The sequence below is a fragment of the Platalea leucorodia genome (genome assembly GCF_965183815.1).
Source record: "Platalea leucorodia genome assembly, chromosome: 3".
NCBI lineage: Eukaryota > Metazoa > Chordata > Aves > Pelecaniformes > Threskiornithidae > Platalea > Platalea leucorodia.
The window spans coordinates 24,453,069-24,476,290 of record NC_138825.1 but is presented as its reverse complement, the minus strand read 5'-3'; the positions used below and the strand labels follow the sequence as shown (position 1 = coordinate 24,476,290).

Genomic DNA, 23,222 nt, shown 5'->3' with positions numbered 1-23,222 from the left:
CTCTTTGAAATGTCAATTTTTAAATACCATAGAAAACTGTTTAACATATAGACATTATGTTCAACAAATCTAGGAACATATAGAACATTTACTCAATATTAGTAAATTAATAGTATCCAGGTACGCAACTAAATATCTCCCAGCTAAAGCATTATTGTAAACTTTATGTATTGATACCAAAATCAGGGAAACATTTCAGTGACACTTGGCCCCTTGCTTTATGGTGGTGCTTTTGCTAGATGTCCTTGTGTCCACTTTTGGTGATCAGACCGTTTTATTCTCAACAAAAATAAGCCAGGATACTAAGCTACAACTTCCTGTCAGGTTTTTTTTTTTTTCTCCTTCTTTTTATTGGGTGTCTTTCTATAGCTTAATATAATGAGTCACTTACTGTACTTTAAGTCAATTTTTAAATTGATTTAATGAGTCATTGAGTCATATAATGTCTTTTAAGTCAATTTTTAAATAAATGCAACTTCTATTAAATTGATGGTAACTTCTGTAACCAGCTGTTTGGAAACAATCAATGTGAGTTAACAGTGCAGGCTTGTACTGTTAAACTTCTACAGACAAGTACAAGTTTTATAAAACAAATACGTTCTTGATATAGATGAAATATTATATAATAATTATGTGCACGCACACAAAAGCAAATAGGAAGAGAGGAAGCCTGTAGGCATGCACACAAACACATATTTTCCTGTGTGTACCTCTGAACACCTCACATGCACTGGCTACATACTTGCTGGGGAGCAAACAGCTTTTGCTTTGCGTTTAATCCAGTAAATGTGCGTAACACTACACGTGACTTGTCCCTGAGCATCTCTTGGGTTATTCACACGTTTAAATTAGACATATATCACAAACTGCTGGAGCACAGCCTGAAGTACGGAGATGTTTTGCCAACGTGCTTCTTTGTAGCGAAACGTCTGCAGGAGTTTGGGATACCTGAGCAATTAAGACGGGCACGACTGGCAGTATCTCCTTGGCATCTTCTTTTCCAAATGCCCCATGATGGGATGCACCCTCCACCTGCCTGGGTCTCCTCCGAAGTATTTTCTCCTACGAATTTGCACAGTACATACACCAACTGTCATCTCAGTAGTTGACAGAATCAGGCTATACGTGCCAGAGTACACCCGTAACGTTCTCCCAGTGAAAGTGTCAGACATCGTGATTCCTTTGTATGTATTTTAAGGGATGCTAATGATTGCTTGCGCTGACTCCAACTCATAGGCAAAATGAAGACAGACACATTGAAATGGGAATGAAGCATGACAGCAGCTCTTACATAAATATGATCCAGGCATCAATTATATCTGCTACAGCATGGGCCCAGTTATTAGTCATGCTGGATAATAGGTAAAGAGATCTGATCCTTATGTATGTGTGAGTCTCTTCTTGAGTGTCTGAGATTCACTAAACCACTTTTTAAAAACTTTCTGATGTCATCTGGCCCTCACCTACAGCAAAAAGCTTACTAGTGAAGTCCCTGGTTATTTTAATTTCTGAGAACTGGAATTTGGTCTTCTGAATAGCCTGAACCCTGGCGAGAACTCTATGGCATCTCTACAACATCCTCTAACTGTGACAGTGCACTAACATAAGTTTAGCTCTTCTGTGCTATAGATGCTACAGAAACGAAGAAAAGCTTGTTTTAATATCCACCCGCCCAGTCTATCACAGGAAAAGCAGTCCTTGCCGATCCCTAGAAAGCGGCATGTGTGACTGGAATCCTTCCACTGGCGGAAGGGAACCACACAGCTATTTGCAATTAGTGGTTTTGTGTGGCTGTCCTTGCATTTTGGGAGGGAGGAGGGTTCAGCTTTAGGCACCCAAGTTTGAAAAGTTTGTCTGAGAATATGAGCTGACATTAGAAATCTCTTATCTGGTGAGACACGCGACTCCACCTCAGGATGAGATATATATTAAGAGATATTTATTCAAAATTTGAAATTGAGGGGGAATTTGAACAGCAGCAATCATTCACAAGCAACCATATGTTATGGAATCCGTGCAATGTGTTTCTGGGATAATAGTACAGGGATCCTCCATCTGCAGGAAGCAGAGAGGATGATACCATTCTGCTTTTTGTCACCAGCAATAATACACTTGAGGAAAAAAAGTGCCTTTAAAAAGATGTAAAGGAGGACCGTGAGTGCAGTACATGGATTATTTTTAACGGCTTAACAAGGATTAAACCACATCCATTAATTAATGTATTTTGAGAAGACTAATAAAAAAAATATCTGTTAAAAACATAATACATACATCTTTAATATCAGCTCTGCTTTAGGAGGACTGAATCTGGATAAGAACTGTGGCTAACAAGGTACCTGATAATGCTCCCGCAATAAGAGGTGAGCATTAGCTCTTATTAATTCACGTTCTTAGTGTTTTTCGGCATCACGAGCTGACCCGACGTGATGTAACAGGATGTGGCATGCCAGAATGCATCACAACGTGTTCAGAATCGTAAAAGCAAACAAACCCTCAACAACTAAACTTCCCTGCAGCCGCTGGTATGGAGTTCAGCATTCCTGATCAGACATTGTCTTAGCTTTATTATCAATGTGTTATACCTCCTGTTGGTTGTTCAATAAGTATTTTCTCTCGTCTGTTTTCTAAACCAGCCAAAGCAGGTCAATGCATCTTCATTTAAAAACAAAAGCACAGAATGCTGCTTAAAGCTTTGACTTACTGGGGGTCTTCTATTTTCTTTCCCTCTATGTGCTTCTACCTGGTATCACCCAAATCTAACATTGCCAAGAGAAGACCAAGGTGATTAGGAGATACACACAGTTATTTTAGCAAATCCCTTAAAAAAATAGAATTATTTGGACTTGAAACAAGCCTGAAACATTAGAGCAAAAGAGAGTATAAAAGCAGGAGCTACGGCACCATACACCCCATCTAACAAGGTGTTGAGCACCAAAGCCCAGGGGACTCTTGGTGCTCTCGCTGTGAAGATTAGACAAGAGCACTCGTGCAGGACACAGCAGGAATATGAAGGGACATGAAGTGAGCAATCCCAGCAGACAGCCTGTTGAAATGTCAGTCAGGCACTCTGCCTCCACCACCTTTCACAGAGCTAAACATCTCTTTATGTCAGAACAAATTGGGCGATCCTCAAATCTTTTTTTCCTCTCCCCTGACTTCAATGCGACGACGAGCGCCGGGAAGGAGAGCGGGAGGGAGCGCACGCAGACAGTTCAGTTCAGTTCACATGAAAGCGCCCTGACATGCGACAAGACTGAATACTGATATTGGCAACTCTTACAATCTTATCAGAGAGGCAGGAGCAGCAGCAGCCAGCGTGCTACAGACCTTCCCCCTTTCCAATTACGCTGGGTGGCTGTTCCTTTCCCAAGCGTCCCGCAATGTCCTTTGAAAATAAACTCCTGGGCTTGATCAAAGGCCACAAAAGCAAACATGTCATTTCCTTATTTACAAGCATATTTACTTTTGTCATCTTTTTCTTGTTTCTACTCCCACCTTTCCTTGTTAGTCCATTAAGGAGGTCTAATTTTAACTGGCGTCTAGCATAGTGCTCAAATGGAGACTGGCGAATGACCGCAATCTTATTTTAAACAATTCTGTTTCACTTGCAAAATTCTGTACAGGGTGTTTGGTTGGGTTTTTTGACCACAAAAACATACACAGAAGTTATTTTTGCAGCATAATAACAATAAAGAAACCTTCCCACTGACTTGTGTAAACATTAGAGACTTCTTAGTACAATTGTACAGAGATACAAGAATTACTTTGTTTTTTTCATTTGATTCAACACATGAAACACTGCCTTAAAAATGATCAGACAATTTTCATTCTTTAAAAAAAAAAAAAAAAAAAAAAAAAAAAAAAGGACAACAGAAAACATAACCTAGCCAAGATTAACAACTCTGTGAAATCACTGGAACATCTGCCTTCAAGAATGGCAAGATTAAGATGCTAGTCCACCTTTAGGTTATAAAGGTTCCAAATAATAACATTTCTTGTAAAATAAGCATCTAAAAAAACGTCCCAACACCCCCTCCCAAACACCATAAAACCTTCCAACAAAAATCTGTGGTTTTAAAAAATGCAAAGTGAATATTCAATAAGAAACTGTAATTAATTGGTCACTGTCATGCCTGGCCACCTACTCTTTAGATCACAGGTTTATTGCAAGCATAATCATTTGTACAGAATGATCAATTTCTAAGCCTGCATTCTGGATAATATTTTCTAAAAGTTGCCTAGAAGTTCTCGTATTAATTGATTATAGTTAAAGATCAGATGCATTACATTACAATTTCAAGTTTCTATTTATGTTTTTATGTTTTACCTACGTTCAGGTAGGTAAGTGTCTGTGTATGGTGCAGACATTACCAGACCATTTACTGCCCATTACCGCCAAGAAAAGAAGGCCATACTACAATAAACTGTGCAGCATTTCTGGCATTCGTTAAAGGAAGAAAGCTTTGTAAGAAAAAAGAAATACCACTGATTTTTACAGGTGTTTAATAAAGATAAGCTGAAAAAAGGGTTCCTATTTTAAGCTTGGTGATAGCTAAAAATGCATTCAAATATGTTCAAAAGCAAACTGAAGTCTCCTAAAAATGGGTGTTTAAAAGTATTCAAGAAAAGAGTAAAAATGCAAATAATATTTGTCACATTATTGTAGGATATGGGACAAAAATGCTCATAAATTCAAAGAACCCTGCTGAGGCAAACTGCATTTCATTTAAATATGGCATTATTTGGGAGTCATTAAAACAGGAATAATGTTTATCGGTTGCATTGTAAAGGTTACTATGAGAAAACAGCAAAAGTTTGTCCATAGTAGAATGAGTGGTGCAAGGGACTGTGAGCATAACACCCTTCATTTTAGTCGTTGTAGCTGTGCCATGGGAAAAAAGATGAGTTAATGTAATTGATAATTCACTACTGCAGAAAAAATACAGTAAAGATAATGAGGAAGCACCAGTATTTTCAAGAATCTCAGTCCAATATTCTAACGTCCTTCATATACATTACAATGAGACCAATGTAAAAAAAAAAAAGGGGGGGTGCTAATAGTGACGGCTGACTTTCCACTCAGAAATGTGTTCAATCCTGAGAAAGAAAAGAAAGGCACAGTGCCTTGTGATTGTTACAAAATATAAACAACTGCTCTCGTCCTTCCATTCAAACACCTTTCATGATTTTTTTTCAAGATGGAAATATAAACCCACCTAATGGGACCCTTAGGCTACACAGAAGTGGGCTAATATGTTGGTTTTAATATAAAGAGCCTAACTCTCACAATTAAAAGTATCTAACCTTGCTGAAGAGAGATGTTTTCCAGCTATAGCCATGAAAAACCTTCTGCAACTTGAGTTGAAAAGCTTTCATTTACATAGACCTGCATAAGTCCATCTATACTCACTTCTAAAAACATAGTGAAATAATGTTAAAAGACCCCCAAAACTCTGGAGTTGCCATTTCGAACCTTAAACTGTTCTCTGCAGTCAATCAGCAGCATTAATTGCTGGTTATTTGTACATGGAAATCAAGATGTAGATGCACGCAGAGGCCTTGATTATGCAGACATTTAGTCAGTGGCTTGACTATTGTGAGTAGTTTTGGGAGAAGCAATCAAATTAAGCATCCCATTAAACATCTGATGTAGGTAAATCAGCTCCCAGGTCTTAAAATTTGATCCATCTTGCTTTCCTCCATCTATTAGATTCATTTGTATCTGTAAAAATCAATCATGTACTCGCTTTAGTCTTGCCTTAATTCTGTCAGTGAATTTAAATGCGTCACATACAGCACTTTTATGTAGTTTAAATTCAGCTATGAAGACCCATTATGGTTCCGAGTTAAAATAATTCTGTGCGACACCCTGCTAAATGGTGGCTCACCTGGAAGTGATGCCAGTCACCTGGACTGTCCCATGAACCTGTCTCTCTTCCAACCCATGTTGTGTCTGTCCCTTCCAATACATATCGAGTCACGCGGTCCGAGGGGACGGGGAAAGGGGCTGGGATGTTAGACTGGCTCTTACTAACGAGGCCAAAGTCCCTCAGACACGCATGCACTGCTCCCTGAGTCAGCGCTGCTGACGCCACCTTTGTCGGCAGCTACGGCCAAGCAGGCTTGGGGAGGACCCAGCAAAACGCTCGCCAGCCAGGCACAGTTCTCACCTAGCGCCTTCGTTCAGAGCTCAGCATTACTACTATTCAAAATATGTTTCTACTAAATATCTTTTTGATGTTGTTGTTAGTAGTACAACCTGTACCGCTATATTTTCCCACCTCTCAGACAAAACGGGTGGCCTTTCCTGAAGCTGTTCTGAATAGAAACTGGAATAATGCCAGCAGGCTTTTGCTGAAGACCTCCACAATTGGCCTAATCTGCACTGCACCACATGGTACACCGTCTCCCAAAATCTTCACGTGGCCTACACCAATTTGTATTCACCTTATTTTCTTTGAGCTTGAAATTGATTTGTGATGTTCTTTCTCTCTGAAGGCTCACGATTTACATAATTTGCCATTATTCCTGCATCACACACTATTCTACATCGTGGGCTAAATTCTTCGCCATGGAAGCGGTCAGGCGTGGGCTTAACTTTAAGCACAAGAGGTCCTATGAGACATCTCTGCTACTGCTCACATGCTATACTTAAGCATACGCTTATTTACTTTCTCATGCGATAGCCTATACCTAACATAGCTTCTTGGAGCTATTGAAAGTGGACACGCAATAACTGCAAGCAGAATTGGGCTTATTGTCTCCACAGATTTGTGCTAATATACCAGTGTCTCAAGACATCACTTCATTTTCATAACAAGGAGGAGATTTAATTTCTGCGGATTCGTATAAAAAGCAATTTGGAAACTTTGTAACAATGATATTGCTTCCCATAAATGCCAAATTGGTAAAAACATCATAAGAGACAAACACAGCACATTCACAATATCTTTTTTTTCTATCTTAAGCACCAGCATTATTCAAAGACATTATACCACTAAGTATCCAAATAATTCATTCATTTTAAAGATCGAAAGCATAATATTATTTTGTTACATTAAGGTCTCTCTTTTCCAAATCGCTCTTTTCCACTTAAACTGGGGCAATAAAGGCATCTCAAAATGCATCTGCACATCAGGCTTTTATTTTCAGTTTTCAGGGTTTGTTCTGCTCTGGTTGGGGTGCGCACTTGCCTTCTTGCTGAGTACCAAAATGTTTATTTTTGCAATTCCCTGCTTTGTATCATAAAACAAGCCTCAAGTATCACCATCTCATTCCTGCCTTCCATTGCTAGCAGGAAGGAGGCGGCTGGCGCGGGAACACGTGGCTTACCTTTAACTGGCACCGCTGTAATATAGTATCTCCAGTTAAAAAGAAATTGTAATAACCTAAAGTGACCGTTTAAAATGATAACCCAGATCAACAGTTCTGACTAGGGTAGGCTGGCGGGGGGCGGGGCAGACAGCCCGGTTTTAAGCGCACACTATTAATTGATGAACATCAGGACTTTGTGGTCATTTAGCACTCCCTATAAATGAAGGCTTGATAACAGTTATTGATCTCAGTTTTCCTGGAAGAGGATCCCTGGGCTCAGCAGTGAGCAGTTTTGCTTCTCTCAGTTCATAAATACAAGAATAGAGCTATTGCTCAAATGCCACCCTAACTGCCGAAAATGAAATAAAAGTAGAATTTCAGTGCAGCGTGGAAGCAATACAGGTGTATTTCCACAGGGTTTTTTTGAGTAGATAGCCCAAGGTTAATATAATCTCAAATTTCCTTATGGGAAATACAGAATTGCCACAGCTGACCCCAGCTATCATTTGAAAATATTTTCTTAGTGAATGTCTACTCAAACCATATAAGTTACTGTTTTTATTTATTTATTGATCTTCCTTGTGTTACCATGGAACTTGAATACCTCTGAACATTAATGAATTCAGCCTAACAACGTACAAGATGGCCCTACGAGCATCTCTGCTGCCCAGGCAAGAAGCTGAGGCAGGGAATGGGAAGCGTTGGGTTGTTGCATCCCCAGCACTACTGTGTCACAAGAGGAAATAACGAAACTGAACTGGAAACAGCTATTGTATCTCCCATGTTACTCGTTTGTCATTCAAAACTTTCCCCCTATTTTTCTACTTTCTAGCTTTTTCTCCCTGAACCTGTGCTATTGGCTGATCAAATCAAAAGCTGATTTCTAAAACTTTTTATGATGCTGCCAGAAGCGCCTACATCACCGACAATATATTATCACACGATTTAAACAGAGAAAATTCACGTCCTCCCTCTCTTTCCATCTCCCCTTCCCCAAAATCAGAAAAACAATCCCTACATCTCCTGACCCCCAGTTCAAATTAAATCCGGACATCGAAGAAGAGACCTAGAAAGAGGTGCACATCCCTTCCAGTGTGAATTTAAGGAGACGCTACACAAGTAGATGAACTGTTGAACTCAGGCCTCTGCCTTAAAAATACATTTCATTGGGATCGTTAATGCACGATATAAGTACCCGAACGATGTAACAGAATTCTGAAAAATGAATTAAGGACGTATTGCCATCTCTAGCAAAATAATAAAAGTAGGGAGATTAAGAGGCAAGCATATCTTTTTGAATTGTAAAATAGGTTTATAGGTCTTCTAATAACAACTTTTACTCAAACCTTACATAAATAGGCTTATATGATACAAATATTATGTGGGCTATGTGGAAACTACAAGGTCCCTAATCATGTTTAGGGATTACTTGACAGAACAGAGACATTTCATTCCTATTGGACCTAGGGATTACAGCACAGAAACATCTAATATTCCATTTTTTAATTTCATGCATTTTTTATTTACCTTTAATGATGCTGTATATATTCATCATCCTGAAATATTAAAACAGTATGAAAAAAGTAATAAATTGGTGGAAAATTTAGGGAATGGGAATGCAACAGCACGCAAATCATACACTATCAAGTGCTTGATACACATTTAAAATTACTGCCTAGTACAGCAAAGCCAAATTCCTGGCAGATTTCTGAAGCGCAAAGTCACAATAAGAAGATCAGCAGAACAGACTGAAATAATAGAATATTCATCCCCCTAATCCATATGCAATTCTTTAGGGCTTTTTTTTAACAATGCATATGAGGTCTGACTGTATTCAGGATTTAAATAAGTTGTCTGTCTCTCTCTCTCTCTCTCACACACACACACATTCACTCAGTATTTTTGTTAAAAAAAAGTATATACAGTTATCATTTCTGCTCTACTGCACCCACATTGACAAGGTTAGCACATCTCCTCACACCTCAGATGAAACAATAGCATTTTAAACAACAAAAGTGTTAAAAGAAATACATTTATTCATACCATTGAAACCTCCTGCAACAGCTTTGTTGGAAGTAGCGGGTCCAGTTTGCCTGGGAAAGGGATTTTTTTTTTCCCCTCTAATTTTTTTTTAACTCTTTCCTACTTCATTCTAAATAATTATTGGTTAATTTAAAGCAATTTCACTTTTAGTTATTGGCAGTAAAATTTTGAAACCAGTATTAAGTCTTTGAGATCATGCATTTCTCTCTAGACAGATGTAATTTTAGATCTAGTATTGTATAAAGGGACAGAGACCTAGAGACGAATAAATCATCACTCAAAAGACAGATGCTGATGATAATAATGATACACGTACAAAATGTGCGTGAGGATGGGTGATGGGGAGGTGTAGTATAAAACTTCCATTGCCATGCATGTGATTACTGAATTACTTTCAAGTAGTGCAAGGCCACAACTGAGTTACAGATGTTCCTCCAAACAAGAGCATGAAGAAATTCATACCATATCATACAGACATACAAAGCCTAATCTTGAGATCAAGTGGGTTTTACGCAGGTTTAACTCTATGATTAGGCTGCAGAATATCAACACCACAGACAGGTTAGATATAAAATGAATGTACCCAAACATAAGACATTTGCAACAGTAACATACACGTGGAGTTGCTAAATAAAGGTGCCTATATGTGATAATTACGGTGGCCACATGCAGAAAGCAGCTTTCACAACCATCACGACAATTCTTGTCACAACTCTGTTAGTGAGGCGAAGGAGCGCTAGGACAGGTGATGGTACATGGAAAGCCATCTGGTAAGTGAGAAAGAGCAGCCACATCCTGTCGAAACCCGAATACCCAAATGTAGCTACATGCTATTTGTGGTAACAGGTCTCATGAGAAACAGCCTGAGGTGTAGATTGCTGCCGAGCATTTACCAGGACTTTGGGTTTCTGCCTGGTGAGGGACATGCTGATCCAACCCCCTTCAAATCATTCTCATGTGTTATTAGCCAAACTGTAGTATCAGTTGACATTGCTGTTCAAATTGCAAGGTGACTGTTTTAATTCGATACGGACTAAATGAGCAATGTAAAACATATTTAATGAAATTTTCTTTTTGGTAAGGAACCTGCTTTTCTTTGGTAAGAACCTGCTGTGATTTATGCAGCCGAGACACCAGTACCTGCCCATATTGTGATGCCCATCTACTGACACAGAGTCCAAACTTACTGGTGCTTATTGCTTACAGTTATCTACTTATTATTGATAGATTGAGGAAAAAAAATCATAACCATACTGAAATTAGCAGGAACAGTCTAGCAACAACAGGGCTAGAATACATCCATCCTGTCTGTATATTTTGCAGGCACATAAGCGAAAGAATAAGCATTCTTAGAAAGGATTTGATCCGTACCAGTGAGAAAGGCGTTAAGTTGTATAAGGAAATAAAAGACAAATTAACATCAAACTTCTGCTAGAAGATATGATGAATAAGCAGGGTCTATTAATGCACACTGAACTTTGGAGAGAAAGCCTAATAGATGCCCTGCAGAGCTGCATTGGCCCAAATCTGAATCTGAAAGGCACAGGTGGCAGCAGCTTTGCTGCAAACATACCATGGTTTTAAAAGGCAGGGCAATTAAGTAAAAGTACAAAGTATTGCCTCATTTTGGGGGAAGAGAAGAAAAAAAAAAAAAGGCTATAGAAGGAAGCAGGGATTTATCAAAGAGGGATAAAGAGCACCCCGTGAAAATTAGGGTATGCCTGAAATACATTAGCGCTACTCTTCCTTCTACTATCCTGTGTTTTAGAGGACATAACATGTGCCTAGATGACTCTTTATTTTAGTGAACACAACAACTGTTTGTGAGAGAGAAGGCTAGAAAAGAACAGGAAAACTTTTGCCCAAATTTCAATACTTTGGTTCCAAAGCACAGAGCTACTAAAGCTTTTCTACAAGTGTTTGTAAACACAGTAACACTTTTTAATGTGCACAAGGAATACTTTTTTTTTTTTCCTTGTACTCATTCAGAGAAATGGTTCAACCACCTTCTTTAGAAAATTTCTAAGCAAGCAACGTGAGACATATATTTGGAATACGAAAGTTTAATCCTACTCATTAAAACATGACAAACTTATAATTAATTGAGAAAGGAGTCAATAATGAGAACATCCTTCAATGTAATGATGTTGGTACTATCAGTTGTAATATGGGAATACGTTATAGAAAGTGAAGTATAATATGGAAAATTACAAATCGGTTTAAAAAAGAACAGTCTGAAAGTTTTTCCTTGGGTCGAATCTTTAAAACACAAATTTTAAATCCTCAAAAGTTACATCTTCCCAGTCATCAGATGAGATAATACATTACGTTGTTTTCCTGTGATGGGGAATAATTCAAGGTCTTACATTCCCTGATTAATCTCACAACCAATATTTAGAAAAGGTTTCTCTTTGAGCTAATCAAACTTGACAAAAGCAATCTTCAAACTATGCCACATTCACTGATTTGTAAGATATCTCAGACTTGTGTTTTATTAAATGCAGTTTAAATTAGCAACAGCTCTAAATCCACCTGCTTATGACACCCCCCGAACCTCACAGACAGTACATGAGGTAGGTAAAAAAAAAAAAACCACATGCAGATCAAAAATATGAGGACAAACTACTTTTTTTCTTAAAAAAAAGGAAGGATGCCATTTTAGTTTTAAGATAGCACCCAGATGCAACCCTGTTTCTCACATTATATTGCATTTTGCAGGGGGTAGTTGCTGATGGTTACTTTTTCTTCTGGAGCTAACTGCCTTCACCTTATTGGATAAGGTATACCCAGTGATTCCTCCAAATAATGCTTATTTCTTTATACACATGAAAAAGAGGATTACTTTCAATATAGAATTTTACAACATTCCTATGCTTTCAGTATCACAACAGTATCATCAGGTTAAAGGACATCATTACTCCAGAAGAGCAATGTTGAGATGGTACAGCTGTTACCATGAGGACAACTGGTAGGGAAGCACTACAACACTGGCAGGGAACACTGTAGGAAAGCATATAAATACCATCCCAATCTTCACCTTCACTGCCAATTAGTGTTGGTAGTTTCCTTTCTTTCTGTAAGCAGTCATACATGTGTAAACAGGATTTTCCCCGTGGTTTGAAAATGTGTTTAGATTTGGTTGCCTGACTCTCAGCACTAAAAGAGATTCCTGAGTTAGGATAGCTGAATAAGAGGAAGAAAAATATGGGAGAGGTGTAAGTATTAATTCTCTATTGCAAATACTCCAAAAGGAAATCAGGCTTCCAGCTTATTCTTTCTCTCAAGTCACACTTAAGTTCTGGATAAATAAGTTTCTGAGCTACTGACTCCCCTTTATTTCCTCATGGTTGTGTGTGACAGAGAAACTGTTTCAACATAGGCAATGTCTATGATCGAATAATATAATATAATATAATACTCCATTAACAAAGACTCACATGTATTAGAAGTTGCTAGTGCAAATCTTTTTCAGACCCAAGGAAGGATATCCAAATATTGGGTAACACACTCTGACTGGGAAGACTATCAGTAAGTTTCTCTATTTGTTTATATAAATGGGCCAATGCTTTTTAAAGCACTTCAGAGCACTTAACTAAAGCAAACAAGCACTTGAACTTCAAATATCTAGCAGGAGAAGCTATTGACAAGTATGACTTGACTTAGTAAATCCTAATATCTTTGCAACCTTTCATTCATACAGTCTCTTCATGAAGAGAAGCACCAGGCTCTTAGCTCAACTTCAACTCTACTGCAAGATACAGAGTGAGAGGGGTGAGCAATTGCCTAGCCCTCTTTTATTTCTTTTTGATAAAGCAAAGTGCTTTATTTTTTTCCTGTATGGGGATCCTGGGCCCACAGTAGTCTTTAGAAAGCAGTTTCTGATTTTGAAACCTCATTCTCTCTCTTATTTGCCCTTTAAAGTAGGATTTTTCCATCTTATGAACCTCCTTTTCAACTCCTTGCTATCCATGGGTAGCTAAGCCTTGATTTGGGAATATGACGTTTACCAAACACTGCCCTATTAAGTCCCAACAGGTGAATAATGCTGTGGGAATAGCTTGCTATGCTCAGAAAAAGGGTGCCTTTGCTAAGTAGTAACGGCACTAGCGTCATATGCATCTTTTAGGTCTTCATACTTATGATACACTCCCTAGCTACTACATTATATACAATTACACCAGTCATTTCCTGACCTAGATTGGTGTGACCAGATTCACGTATACCTTTCTGCTGAGATATCAGCATCCAAATGAATAATCTGAAAGATTATTCTGCAGCTTTGGACAAGATATTTTTTGGATACGTCATGGTTTCATACCGGTCAAGTAACATACAACTTCATAGCTGGACTCTGTCAAATCAGGTTTGCTGTATGCTCTGAGAAACAGAATGGATTTATGCATTTTGAGGAAAGGCAATTTTCTGAAGAGGAATGCCACCAACGTATGCCAGTCCAGCTCAAGTATTAAGTTGGCCCTGAGAACCATGAAGGTGGTGCTCAAAACAAGCTTTTCCCTTCAGTAGCAGGTACAGCTCATTCCCTAAAATCCTGCAGCACACTTTGATTTTTATTTCTCTCTGAATGTGTTTTGCATGCAGTCTGCATAACGTGGCAGAAGAGAGGTGATAGCATAAACCTTTACTTTAACCTGGTCATTACCTTCTTAGAGAAAGGAAATAAAGTCTTTTTAAGCTATATTCTGGAGCTCATTAGCCACATTGGGATTTCAGTTTGCTAGTTTTAGGGGACATGTTGCATGTTCTGAAAGTGGTACTGGCTGTTTGGGATTTGTACTCACTAGTCTGGTAATGAACATTCTTGAAACCTTATTTTGATAGAAAAAACCCAATGGATGCAGTTGAGAATATGAACTACTCAGTGCTAAAACCTCAGTCTATGTACAGTTCCTAAAAGAAATAGCTTTGAAAATTCTTTGAAATACCCTGTAAGTTATAATTGAGTTTTAATGTATAAAATGGCTGAGTAATTTAAATGTTTGCAAAAGAAAACAGTCTTTCCTAGAGTTTATGAAGTGATAAGTCTATTTCTTAGAATGATTAACTATGAATCCTGATTTCAAACATGAGCATCTACTAGCATATGCTCTCCACAGCTGACAAAGCAAGATCATACAGTTTTATCAAATTAATATTCCAGGGCACAATTCTGATATTAAATCCCCATTTCCAACCTCCCCCTTGAGTAAGTGCCTTGGTTTCTACAGAAGTAATTTTAGCTCCTACTCTTAAACGAAAAGTGAAATCAGGATTAAGCTCTGCTCATGATGCACTTCGGTCTACTGAACGACACAAGTTAGATTTGTATGTACATGACATTCCAACTGGAAACAAAAAACAAAAAAAAAACCCAACCTAAACCCAGAAACCTAGTAACATTCAAGGATAATAGAATACTTATTCACTTAAAGAAAATTTTTTAGTAGCAAGCGTGTATTAGAAAGACAGATGAAGTACAGCCACGACAGCATAAAGCATGCTTTTGGGTAAGAATGCCCCAATTAACAGCCCATTTAGAACAGCGATAAAACAAGACTATGACGAAAGAAAAAGTAATTCAGTTTTGAACACACTGCAAATAAGTAACAAGATCTAATTATTTAGAAAGCTCTCCAAGATCCCATGGCTTTGGTAGAAATGAATTAAAGGGTAAAATTAAAGAACAGAAGAAAAACTTAGACAAGATGAACTGAAAGAGAAAAAGAGCAAAAAGCAGCGAAAAGAAACAGATCCAGGGAAAGTACTGGTCTACTTTATTCTAATAATAGAGTCATCAACAGAATATCTGTATGCACTAACCCCTAATTTGAGCATCCTGAATTCTGATCCTGATTTCCAGAGACGGCAACTACACGTTAAAAAAAAAAAAATACTTAAATTGCTCATTACTAGAAATAGATTGATTTGCATGAGAAAAGTGCAGAGTTAGATTCCCAGTTCATTTACAAATACTAAGATCATAAAATGAAGTCTCAAAGTCAGTCCTAACTCCCAGGTTAACATTCCCCTCCTGCTGGTAACAGCATCATTGCCCCTGCAACCCGGGAAATAACACAGAGCGGCCACAGGGAAGATGCAGTTTGAGTGAGCCCGGCAAAAACTGAACGAGGGCTTAGGAGAGGAGCATGAGAACTTGCAATTCTGTTCGGTATTCAAAAACATCTAAGTGAGAAACACCATTAGTAGTGAAAGGCCCGACTTTATGCCCATCCGAGCACCTGCCAACACAGGTCAGGGGCAAATAGCTCAACCCAGTCAGAAACTCAGACCGTTCAGCAGAAGTGGAAGGATCTGCTCATATGGAGCAGCTTCCAAAGCTGCGGTTGTGCTCAACTTTTCTTTCTCTTTAGTTTTCCTCCCTTCAGCAAAACTTGCTGGTACAGAGGGTCAGCTACTTTGTTTATTCTTAACTACATGAATGTAAAATGACCAAAGCAACATAAGTTTACCCTGGTACAGAAGGTAATTGCCAGACTAATCCAACATGGTGTATGTTGGGCACAAGAGATGATGGCTGATATTCTGCAGTCAGCGCATTTTGAACTGCTTGCTGGTTTTAGGTTTTAAATTGTTTACTAAACAGTAACTTTAGCCATGGTTTGGGTTTTTTTGGGGGGTGGGGGTGAGTGAGTGGTGTTAACTTTAATATAAGCAAATCACCAAGGTATTAGAAAAACAGCAGCTAATTTACCTGCTGCTTTAGAGAATAGCTCAGGGACCTAAATTATTGTTTTCCCATACTTCCAGTTCTATGCTAAACATTACATTGTCAGAATTGTCTTCATCCCCTGAACACTACATGTGACAACTCTTATTTTTGTGTTCTAACACTTAATCTAAGCACAGTTGCTTATAGAGATAAGAGCCACGTCAGTGTTCTTCAAAACCATACTGAAGTATGAGATCACCCTTTGTTTTGAACATAAGAGTTTGTTTTGCCAAGACAGCAGCTTGTCAGCTTCTAGAACCTTCAGCCTTCTCTCTCATCTGTGCCTAGCACACATTTCCATGTTTTAACTTACTGAACAATTACAGCAGCCAAAACACGCTTATTTAGCGTAACTAAAACACCATATCTGAACACCTTGGACTCTCAGATCGTTCAAGAGCAGGACCAAAATTTGAAAGGTTGGCTTAAAGATTAAGCGTGAGCCATTGCTGCGTGTGAAGTGATACACTTCAGGAGGCAAACCAACCCCCCCACTGCTGGCTGCCATCTCCCACCACCCCCGGCAGCTCCTGCGTGCTCGTTCCACCAGACAAATCGCAGAGGAGAGGGAGCGAACTCCCTTCGTGGACTCACCATCCTTTTCTAGTCACATTCACTACGCATTGCATTAGAAAATCGTAACGGTGTTAAAATATTTTGGCAGGATTTGTTATGGCCAGATCACTCACTTCCTTTGGGACACACAAAGCCTCCTCTGGCAATGAAACAGCCCAAATGTCAGCAAATCCTATAGAACAGAAAACGGTCTGTCAATGTAAAGCCTAAATGAATCTCCAATTAAACAAAACAAAACTGTATAACAAAAACGCACATACAGAGAAAAGAAACAACCTAGGAATGTTCACTTTTTATTAAGGTGGTTTTTTTTTTTTCCCCACCCTCCAGAAACTTTTTAACAGCATTACAATGTATTCATCACAAGGTGCTATTAGAGCACAAGCTCACTCCAAGTGTTACCAATTCACGGACAGATTAGAGGGCACATTAATAACATAGTTAATATGAAGTGTTTAGAGCCTTTACGTCGGTGACAAATACGACTCAGCCAAATTTCCTGACCATTGAGGCCACGGAGGAACAATTTGGTAGATTTCATCAACAGTTCTAATTATGTTCCTGTCAAGTCGAGAACAAAGTAATCCATAACTGGGGGGCTGCTCGGAGACAGTGCCACGCGAGAGTAATTTATGCCCAGGGCCCTCGCTGTAGTTAGTGTGCACAACGCTTGACTAACAAGTGGGTTCAAAAAAAGGAATTTATTAGGGAAAACGCAGCCCTCCAGCTCCGAGCGGCTCATCAGGTGTAGGCTTAGGAGGAGTTATGAGGCAAAGTCTTCTTGTTTATACAAGCATCTGAAGCGCACGCTGGCCTCAGCGGGTTTTAAAACGCAGGATTTCAGCCCAAAGCGTGGCTCTGGCTTTTGCTGGAGCAGGACGAGCCCGCCGCCAAGGCCAGGGTGTGACCCAGCGCTTTTAAAAAACATTTCAGTCCTTGGGACACCAGCAGCGCCACCTCAGAGACTGAGCGGTACCGATGCCCTTTTGCGATCCTATAAATAACACGCTAATGAAAGATGCAAAGGGATTATTAGTAACAGTAAACTAGAATGTCACAATACACAACGCATTTCTTACTGTGGCCCGCCTGGGAAGCAGGCTGAGAAAGGGAAGGAGGGGGGCAAACGGGGGAGAAGCTGTCATGTAATTTTGAGTCATTTTCCACTGTGATCTATATTGGGATGCAGCTTCTATCCTTTCAAACGGGATCATTTTATATATGACACTCTTGCTGCATTTCACGAAAAGGTAGGAATGTCTCCCTAGCACTAGGAGAAGTGCAAAGCCTGACCGTGGTCATTCAGGACTGGCTACTTGCATAAGTAGTAAGATGTTAGAGAAAATAAAATTATACATTTCAAATGTTATTAAGAACAGTATCTGTAAACACAGGGCAAAAGAACATTAGCAAAAATTAGATTCACGTGATAAATGCAAAAATGCTTAATGGGTTTTAAAGCATAGTTTTCTGAAGGTAGCTGTGGGCATACGCTGCTGTCAGCAGTTTTAGATTTTTAACAAGACAAAACCCCCCAAAACTTAAAAAAAAAAAAAGTCATTTTACAGTTCTTTGATAGTCAAGAAACAAGCTTATAAAAGCATTACGAGCTAACCAAAGCAGCAGCCTGCTTTCGTGGACCAAACAATAGTTCGGATAAGGGGAACACTCACACCGAGGACCTCTTTTCGGAGACCAACTTGCCGTGCAGCCCCAGGAAGGTCACTTTCTTCGCCCACGTTCCCCACCGGCAGAACGGGGGCAAGTGTGTGAAGGCAAAGATGTTGTCCCCATATGACGTATCTTATCAATGGATTTTTGCCTGTACAAAAATGTTACTAGCTTCACTGAACTATTGGTTTTACTTCACCTTTTAAATATTAGTTGAACACTGGCACAGAGTGAATGCAGAGTGCGGTTGTGGAGCACTACATCAAAACCCTGAGCTGCTTCTTTCACACTCTACTAAGGTTTCTTATTCAAATTTGCTTGAACCTGTAAATTCTTTGCTGTTAAGTTTAGGGAATTTCCCAGCACCTACAGAGTGGGACAGTATTAGTCTCATGCGACCAAAGCTTCACAGAATTATGATTACTTGCACCCTTTACATCCAAGGATTAAAATAAATAAATAAATAAATAAAAAATACACTTTACAAGCACTGATGGCTTAAGCTTCACAAGAAGGCAAAGAGAAAAGGGAAGGACACAGTCCCATTCTGCAGATATGAAAAGAGAAACCTCTCTGGTAAATCAGACAGATGGTAATTCGGAAGCCAAGCGATGCCTGGACGTTATAATTCCCAGACTCGTGATTCAGTCACAAGACACGCTTCCTTTCCTGGTGAAATGTCATGCTGCCACATGCTTCTGTTACAGAACACATCTTAACCAAGTGTAGCAAAAGCATGATGATCCCATTAAGTATCTAACATCTAATACCTTGTGAAAACTAATTTAGTGCTTTATCAAATCTCTAGTTTGTATGTAGAGCATAAACTGGCTACATTTGCTAATAGGGCAGATTGACCCATCCCATATATTATCAAACCACATCAAAGTCTGCTGGAGGACATAGCCTTAGCTACTTATTATCCTTTGCATTAACTCTCTCACTAGCTACTCGACCAATACATTTTCCTGTAATACATCTGTCATGATTTTGCAGAGAAATCAGCAATTCTGATCAGTGCAGCAGTTAGAGACAGATAACAGGACTAAACCCATCATGGTCGCCTGGCTTTCCAATCTACTGTTAATTGGCACAGACGGAAGCCCTTAGAGCTAGACTTGCACAACAGCATGCCACTGCTGGGCCCCAGAGATTCAGCCTCTTAGTTAGATTTGTATTTTTAGAGCTTTAGTCATTCGCATGATTTCTTCACGATTTATTACATACAAGAGAGAAATAAAGTTGGATGCCAACACCTTTGAATTTACAAGATTTTTTTTTTTTAGCAGAAAAAGGGCATCTTATGCAAGAGAACATGTGGCTTAGTAGTCAGGAAAAAAGTGCTAGAGTATCACTAATAATAAAGTTCGCAATATTAGATCAAATGAGAACATCTTTCTTGGCTTGGATACTATGCAATCTATTCCCACCTGTGTTATATTGAGGGTCATATTTGTGACACTGCATAATGAATTAGATCTCTGAAGCCATGCTTCTAACTGTCTGGGAACTTGCATATATGGCTAATACAGGGTTTGGATTGGTTTGTTTGGTTGGTTTGTTCTTAAATCACAGCTGCTACTATTCTCTGTTAGATAGCGTTTGTCTTTGAACTTGGAAATCCTGAGCCAATGTACATGGGACTCTTACTGACTTTTTCTGACTATTTGACTACCTATCATCACCATAGCCCAGAAGTTAGTGCTAGAATATTTAAAAAAAAACCAAAACAAAACAACAAAAACAACAACAACAAAAATAAAAAAAAAACCAAGAACAACAGAAAAGCCAAAACATACTCTCTCTTCAAGAAGAAACCAAATCCACTCAATGGAAATAAAAGATGCTTCTCTCACTTTGCATATGGGATTGTATAGAGTTCTGAAATATAAATATATCCCTCGTACAACCCTAGTCATTCACATTTAATTCTACAGCTTCATTTGTTTTCTCTTTGTACAGTTTCTCAAGTGCTGTCATTGTCTTTTCCCTTATAAATGCTGGCCCTCCACATCATTTAACAGTAATATAATCAAGTAAAAGGCATTTTGGGGAGGATGTGGGGGTATTATTAGAAGTTTTGTAGTTCCTTGGTGATCCCAGATCCCATTAACGATAGGATCATTTTTAATCCAGAGAATATTAAAAACTGCTTAGAGCCCAGCTGCGGTTTAGCATCACCAACTCAGGCAGGCCGATACAGAGAGCCTTCTACTGGGCAAAACTTCTAACAAGTAAACTTCTAGTCAGGGGGAATAAATTAGATTAAAAAAAAGCCACAAAACCACACAACCCAAAAAAACGGGTAGTGAGTTAAAACATCACAATTCTGAATTGAACTGCAAGTCTTTGGAGCTTTACCCCCCGCCCCCCTTCCTTTTCCTCTGTATTTTTCTTCTTCTGTTTTTATGTTGAAATCACAGGAACTACGCAGCCTAGCAAGGCTGTAATCACTCAGCAGGAACCTGGCACAAGCACAATGCAACCACCAGCCAGGCAGCAGGAAAATGAAGGAAATCTCTCTCTCCCTCCCCCCGAGGTTTCTTAAAAGGGGCTCGGCGTGAATGAATCTTCCCGGTAGCCACCAACAATTTCTTATTCCTTCCGAGCAATCATCAATTTCAGCATCAAGTGGTTTAGTGGCTCTACAACTGGTAGTGGCAGCGGAGTAAGCCCAGCATGCAAACGTTTTGGCTAATTTAAAACCCTTGTGCTGCCGAATCAAACATGACAAGACAACAGTAAAAAGAGAGGCTATTATCCCAAATGAGAGTCGGCGGACGGCTGAAATTGGCTTGAGTGGCAGAGACAAAAGAGGTGGAAGGAGCAGGGACAACCAGGCATGATAATACCAGATACAGCACACACTTTCTCCCCCCATCCCCAGCGCATTCACACATATCGCTACCTGGAGGAAGAAAGGCAATGTTTCAGAGTTTCATGGCCAGGCAGAAAAAATACACTTAAGAAGATTCAGAAGAAATTAGTACCTGGCAAAGCATCTGCCCCATGGGTATGGAGAAACTTAACTTACAAGAGATGCAGCCCTTTCAATAGAAACCCTAACACTCTGAAGGCTAAAACCGTCATTTCCTACCTGAATTCACGTCCCACTGCCCAAAGTTCATTACCGTGAGTTGAGGATTGGAAGCACTGATTTAGGATAGAGTAACCTTAAAACGAGAATAATCTGTGGCATGGCTACTGGTGAATAGTTGCTACACACACAGAGCTCACCAAGCGCCCAGATCCCAAAGAGCTGCTGGGGAGGAAAAGTGGAGGGCAGAGGAATTAATTTTGCAAGGCATTTGGGATACCACAAGCAGACTGATGATGTTCAAAGCCATGAACCCTGGTGATGCCTTGCAGCTCACAGAATGATGACCTGTGGGATCACTGGAGAGCAAGCAAGTTGTCTTTCGCAAGATTAACAATTTAGAAGTGCTGAAATTAATTTTGTTTAATAGCTGTGGGTGCAGACTCCTTACAAAGTAGGTTGCAAGGTCAGCAAGCCTCCTAAAGCCTTTTAAAATGCAGCTTTTTATAGGGACAGTAGATTTAGGGTGGCTTAGGGCTTAAAGATCTAAAAAGCAAAAGAAGTGTAAGAGGTCATTTCCTACCACTTCCAAATCTTGGGTGAAGACATGTTCTCTGTTTCACTTCTCACTCTATAACATACACTTATTGGTACATTCAAAGCTACTTGAGGCAGTATGTGTTTCTTAGGGTAGGCAAGGTGAAAAAAGACATTAAAATCAAGCACGAGAACCAGATTAACCAGTACATAGCAGGCTCATCAGAGTCACACTGGAACATGCCTACCTGTGTTTCAAAGAGGTGATGGGAGGAAAGAAAGAAAAAATATATATAGGAGAATAAGAGACTGGGAGGGGAAAGACAAGGGCAAGGAGAGTGCTCACACCCTTGTCATCATTCAGAAGTAGTTCACCTGTGATTCACATCTGCCTCCTTATACGAGACCATTACACTCTAAATTACTGTACTGTACAGAGTACTTCAAGGAACAGCTGGGCTCAATACTGAAACCCAAATCAACCATTTAAAAGACACTTGCTCAGCTTCACACCCTAGTACGTGTAAGCTATCACTCACAACATATCAAAACATGCTGGCTAGCACTCCCTTAAAGGACACTTTTGTCCTACATTTTTAGCAACAGCATCCAACTAATTGCACAGGTAAAGTTCGTAGCGAGTGCAAGGTTGGGAAATAGAAACGGGGCATTTGTTTTGCACCACTGTGTAGGATGGTGTGAATTTGCTGAATTAATCAACATTACCTTGAAAAGTACTCACACTTTGTGCGGCTGGGCCTGTGTGAAAGACAGACTCAGGAATTCAAGCAGGAGTCCAACCCCAAAAAAGTACGCATCCCAATGCAAAAAACATTCAGTATTTATACATATCCACCTGATCTTGCAAACACATCTTCCCAGAGAACCAAGAAGCACAGGTGAGAATATGACCATGATGGATACAGCGTGTGGGTTTGTTTCATCCTGCCCACTTCTTTCATATCTTCCACAGACACCACACACCCCGCCCCAACGTGAAGGAAACACAATGTTTAGTTTTCAGAGAAAAACCAAAACCAGTAACATGCCAAACAGAAGACATGCAAGCTGTTGATACACAGCCTACCCTGGGACAGGTAAGTGTTACTGAACAGAGAAACCTGTGCCGCTCAGCCATACAGGCAAGTGGAAACGCTTCAGTCTTTGCAGGCAGCCTGGAGGAGAGAAGCGTGTTGTCCTGCATAACGAGACTTAGTTGCTATGGTCCTGCAGACGGAGGGGGCCATTTCCCTGGCAATGAGGTAACTGACGGTCATTAGAAAAGACAGAATTAATTCTGCTGCGAGCCTGTCGCTG

General features: G+C 39.5%; 1 protein-coding gene across 3 annotated transcripts in view; it reads right to left on the bottom strand.

Moving 5' to 3' along the window:
- Positions 1–23,222, bottom strand: part of ESRRG (estrogen related receptor gamma) — a gene marked incomplete at its 5' end in the record, with an annotated part of 376,019 nt that overhangs the window by 218,274 nt on the left and 134,523 nt on the right. Inside the window, one exon of one of the 3 annotated variants that reach the window (XM_082305837.1) lies at positions 16,774–16,832. The exons of the other annotated variants lie outside the window; for them this stretch is intronic. Within the exon in view, the coding sequence (XP_082161963.1) occupies positions 16,774–16,832 (59 nt within the window). The remainder of the gene's footprint in view (positions 1–16,773; positions 16,833–23,222) is intronic. 3 annotated transcript variants of the gene reach the window in all.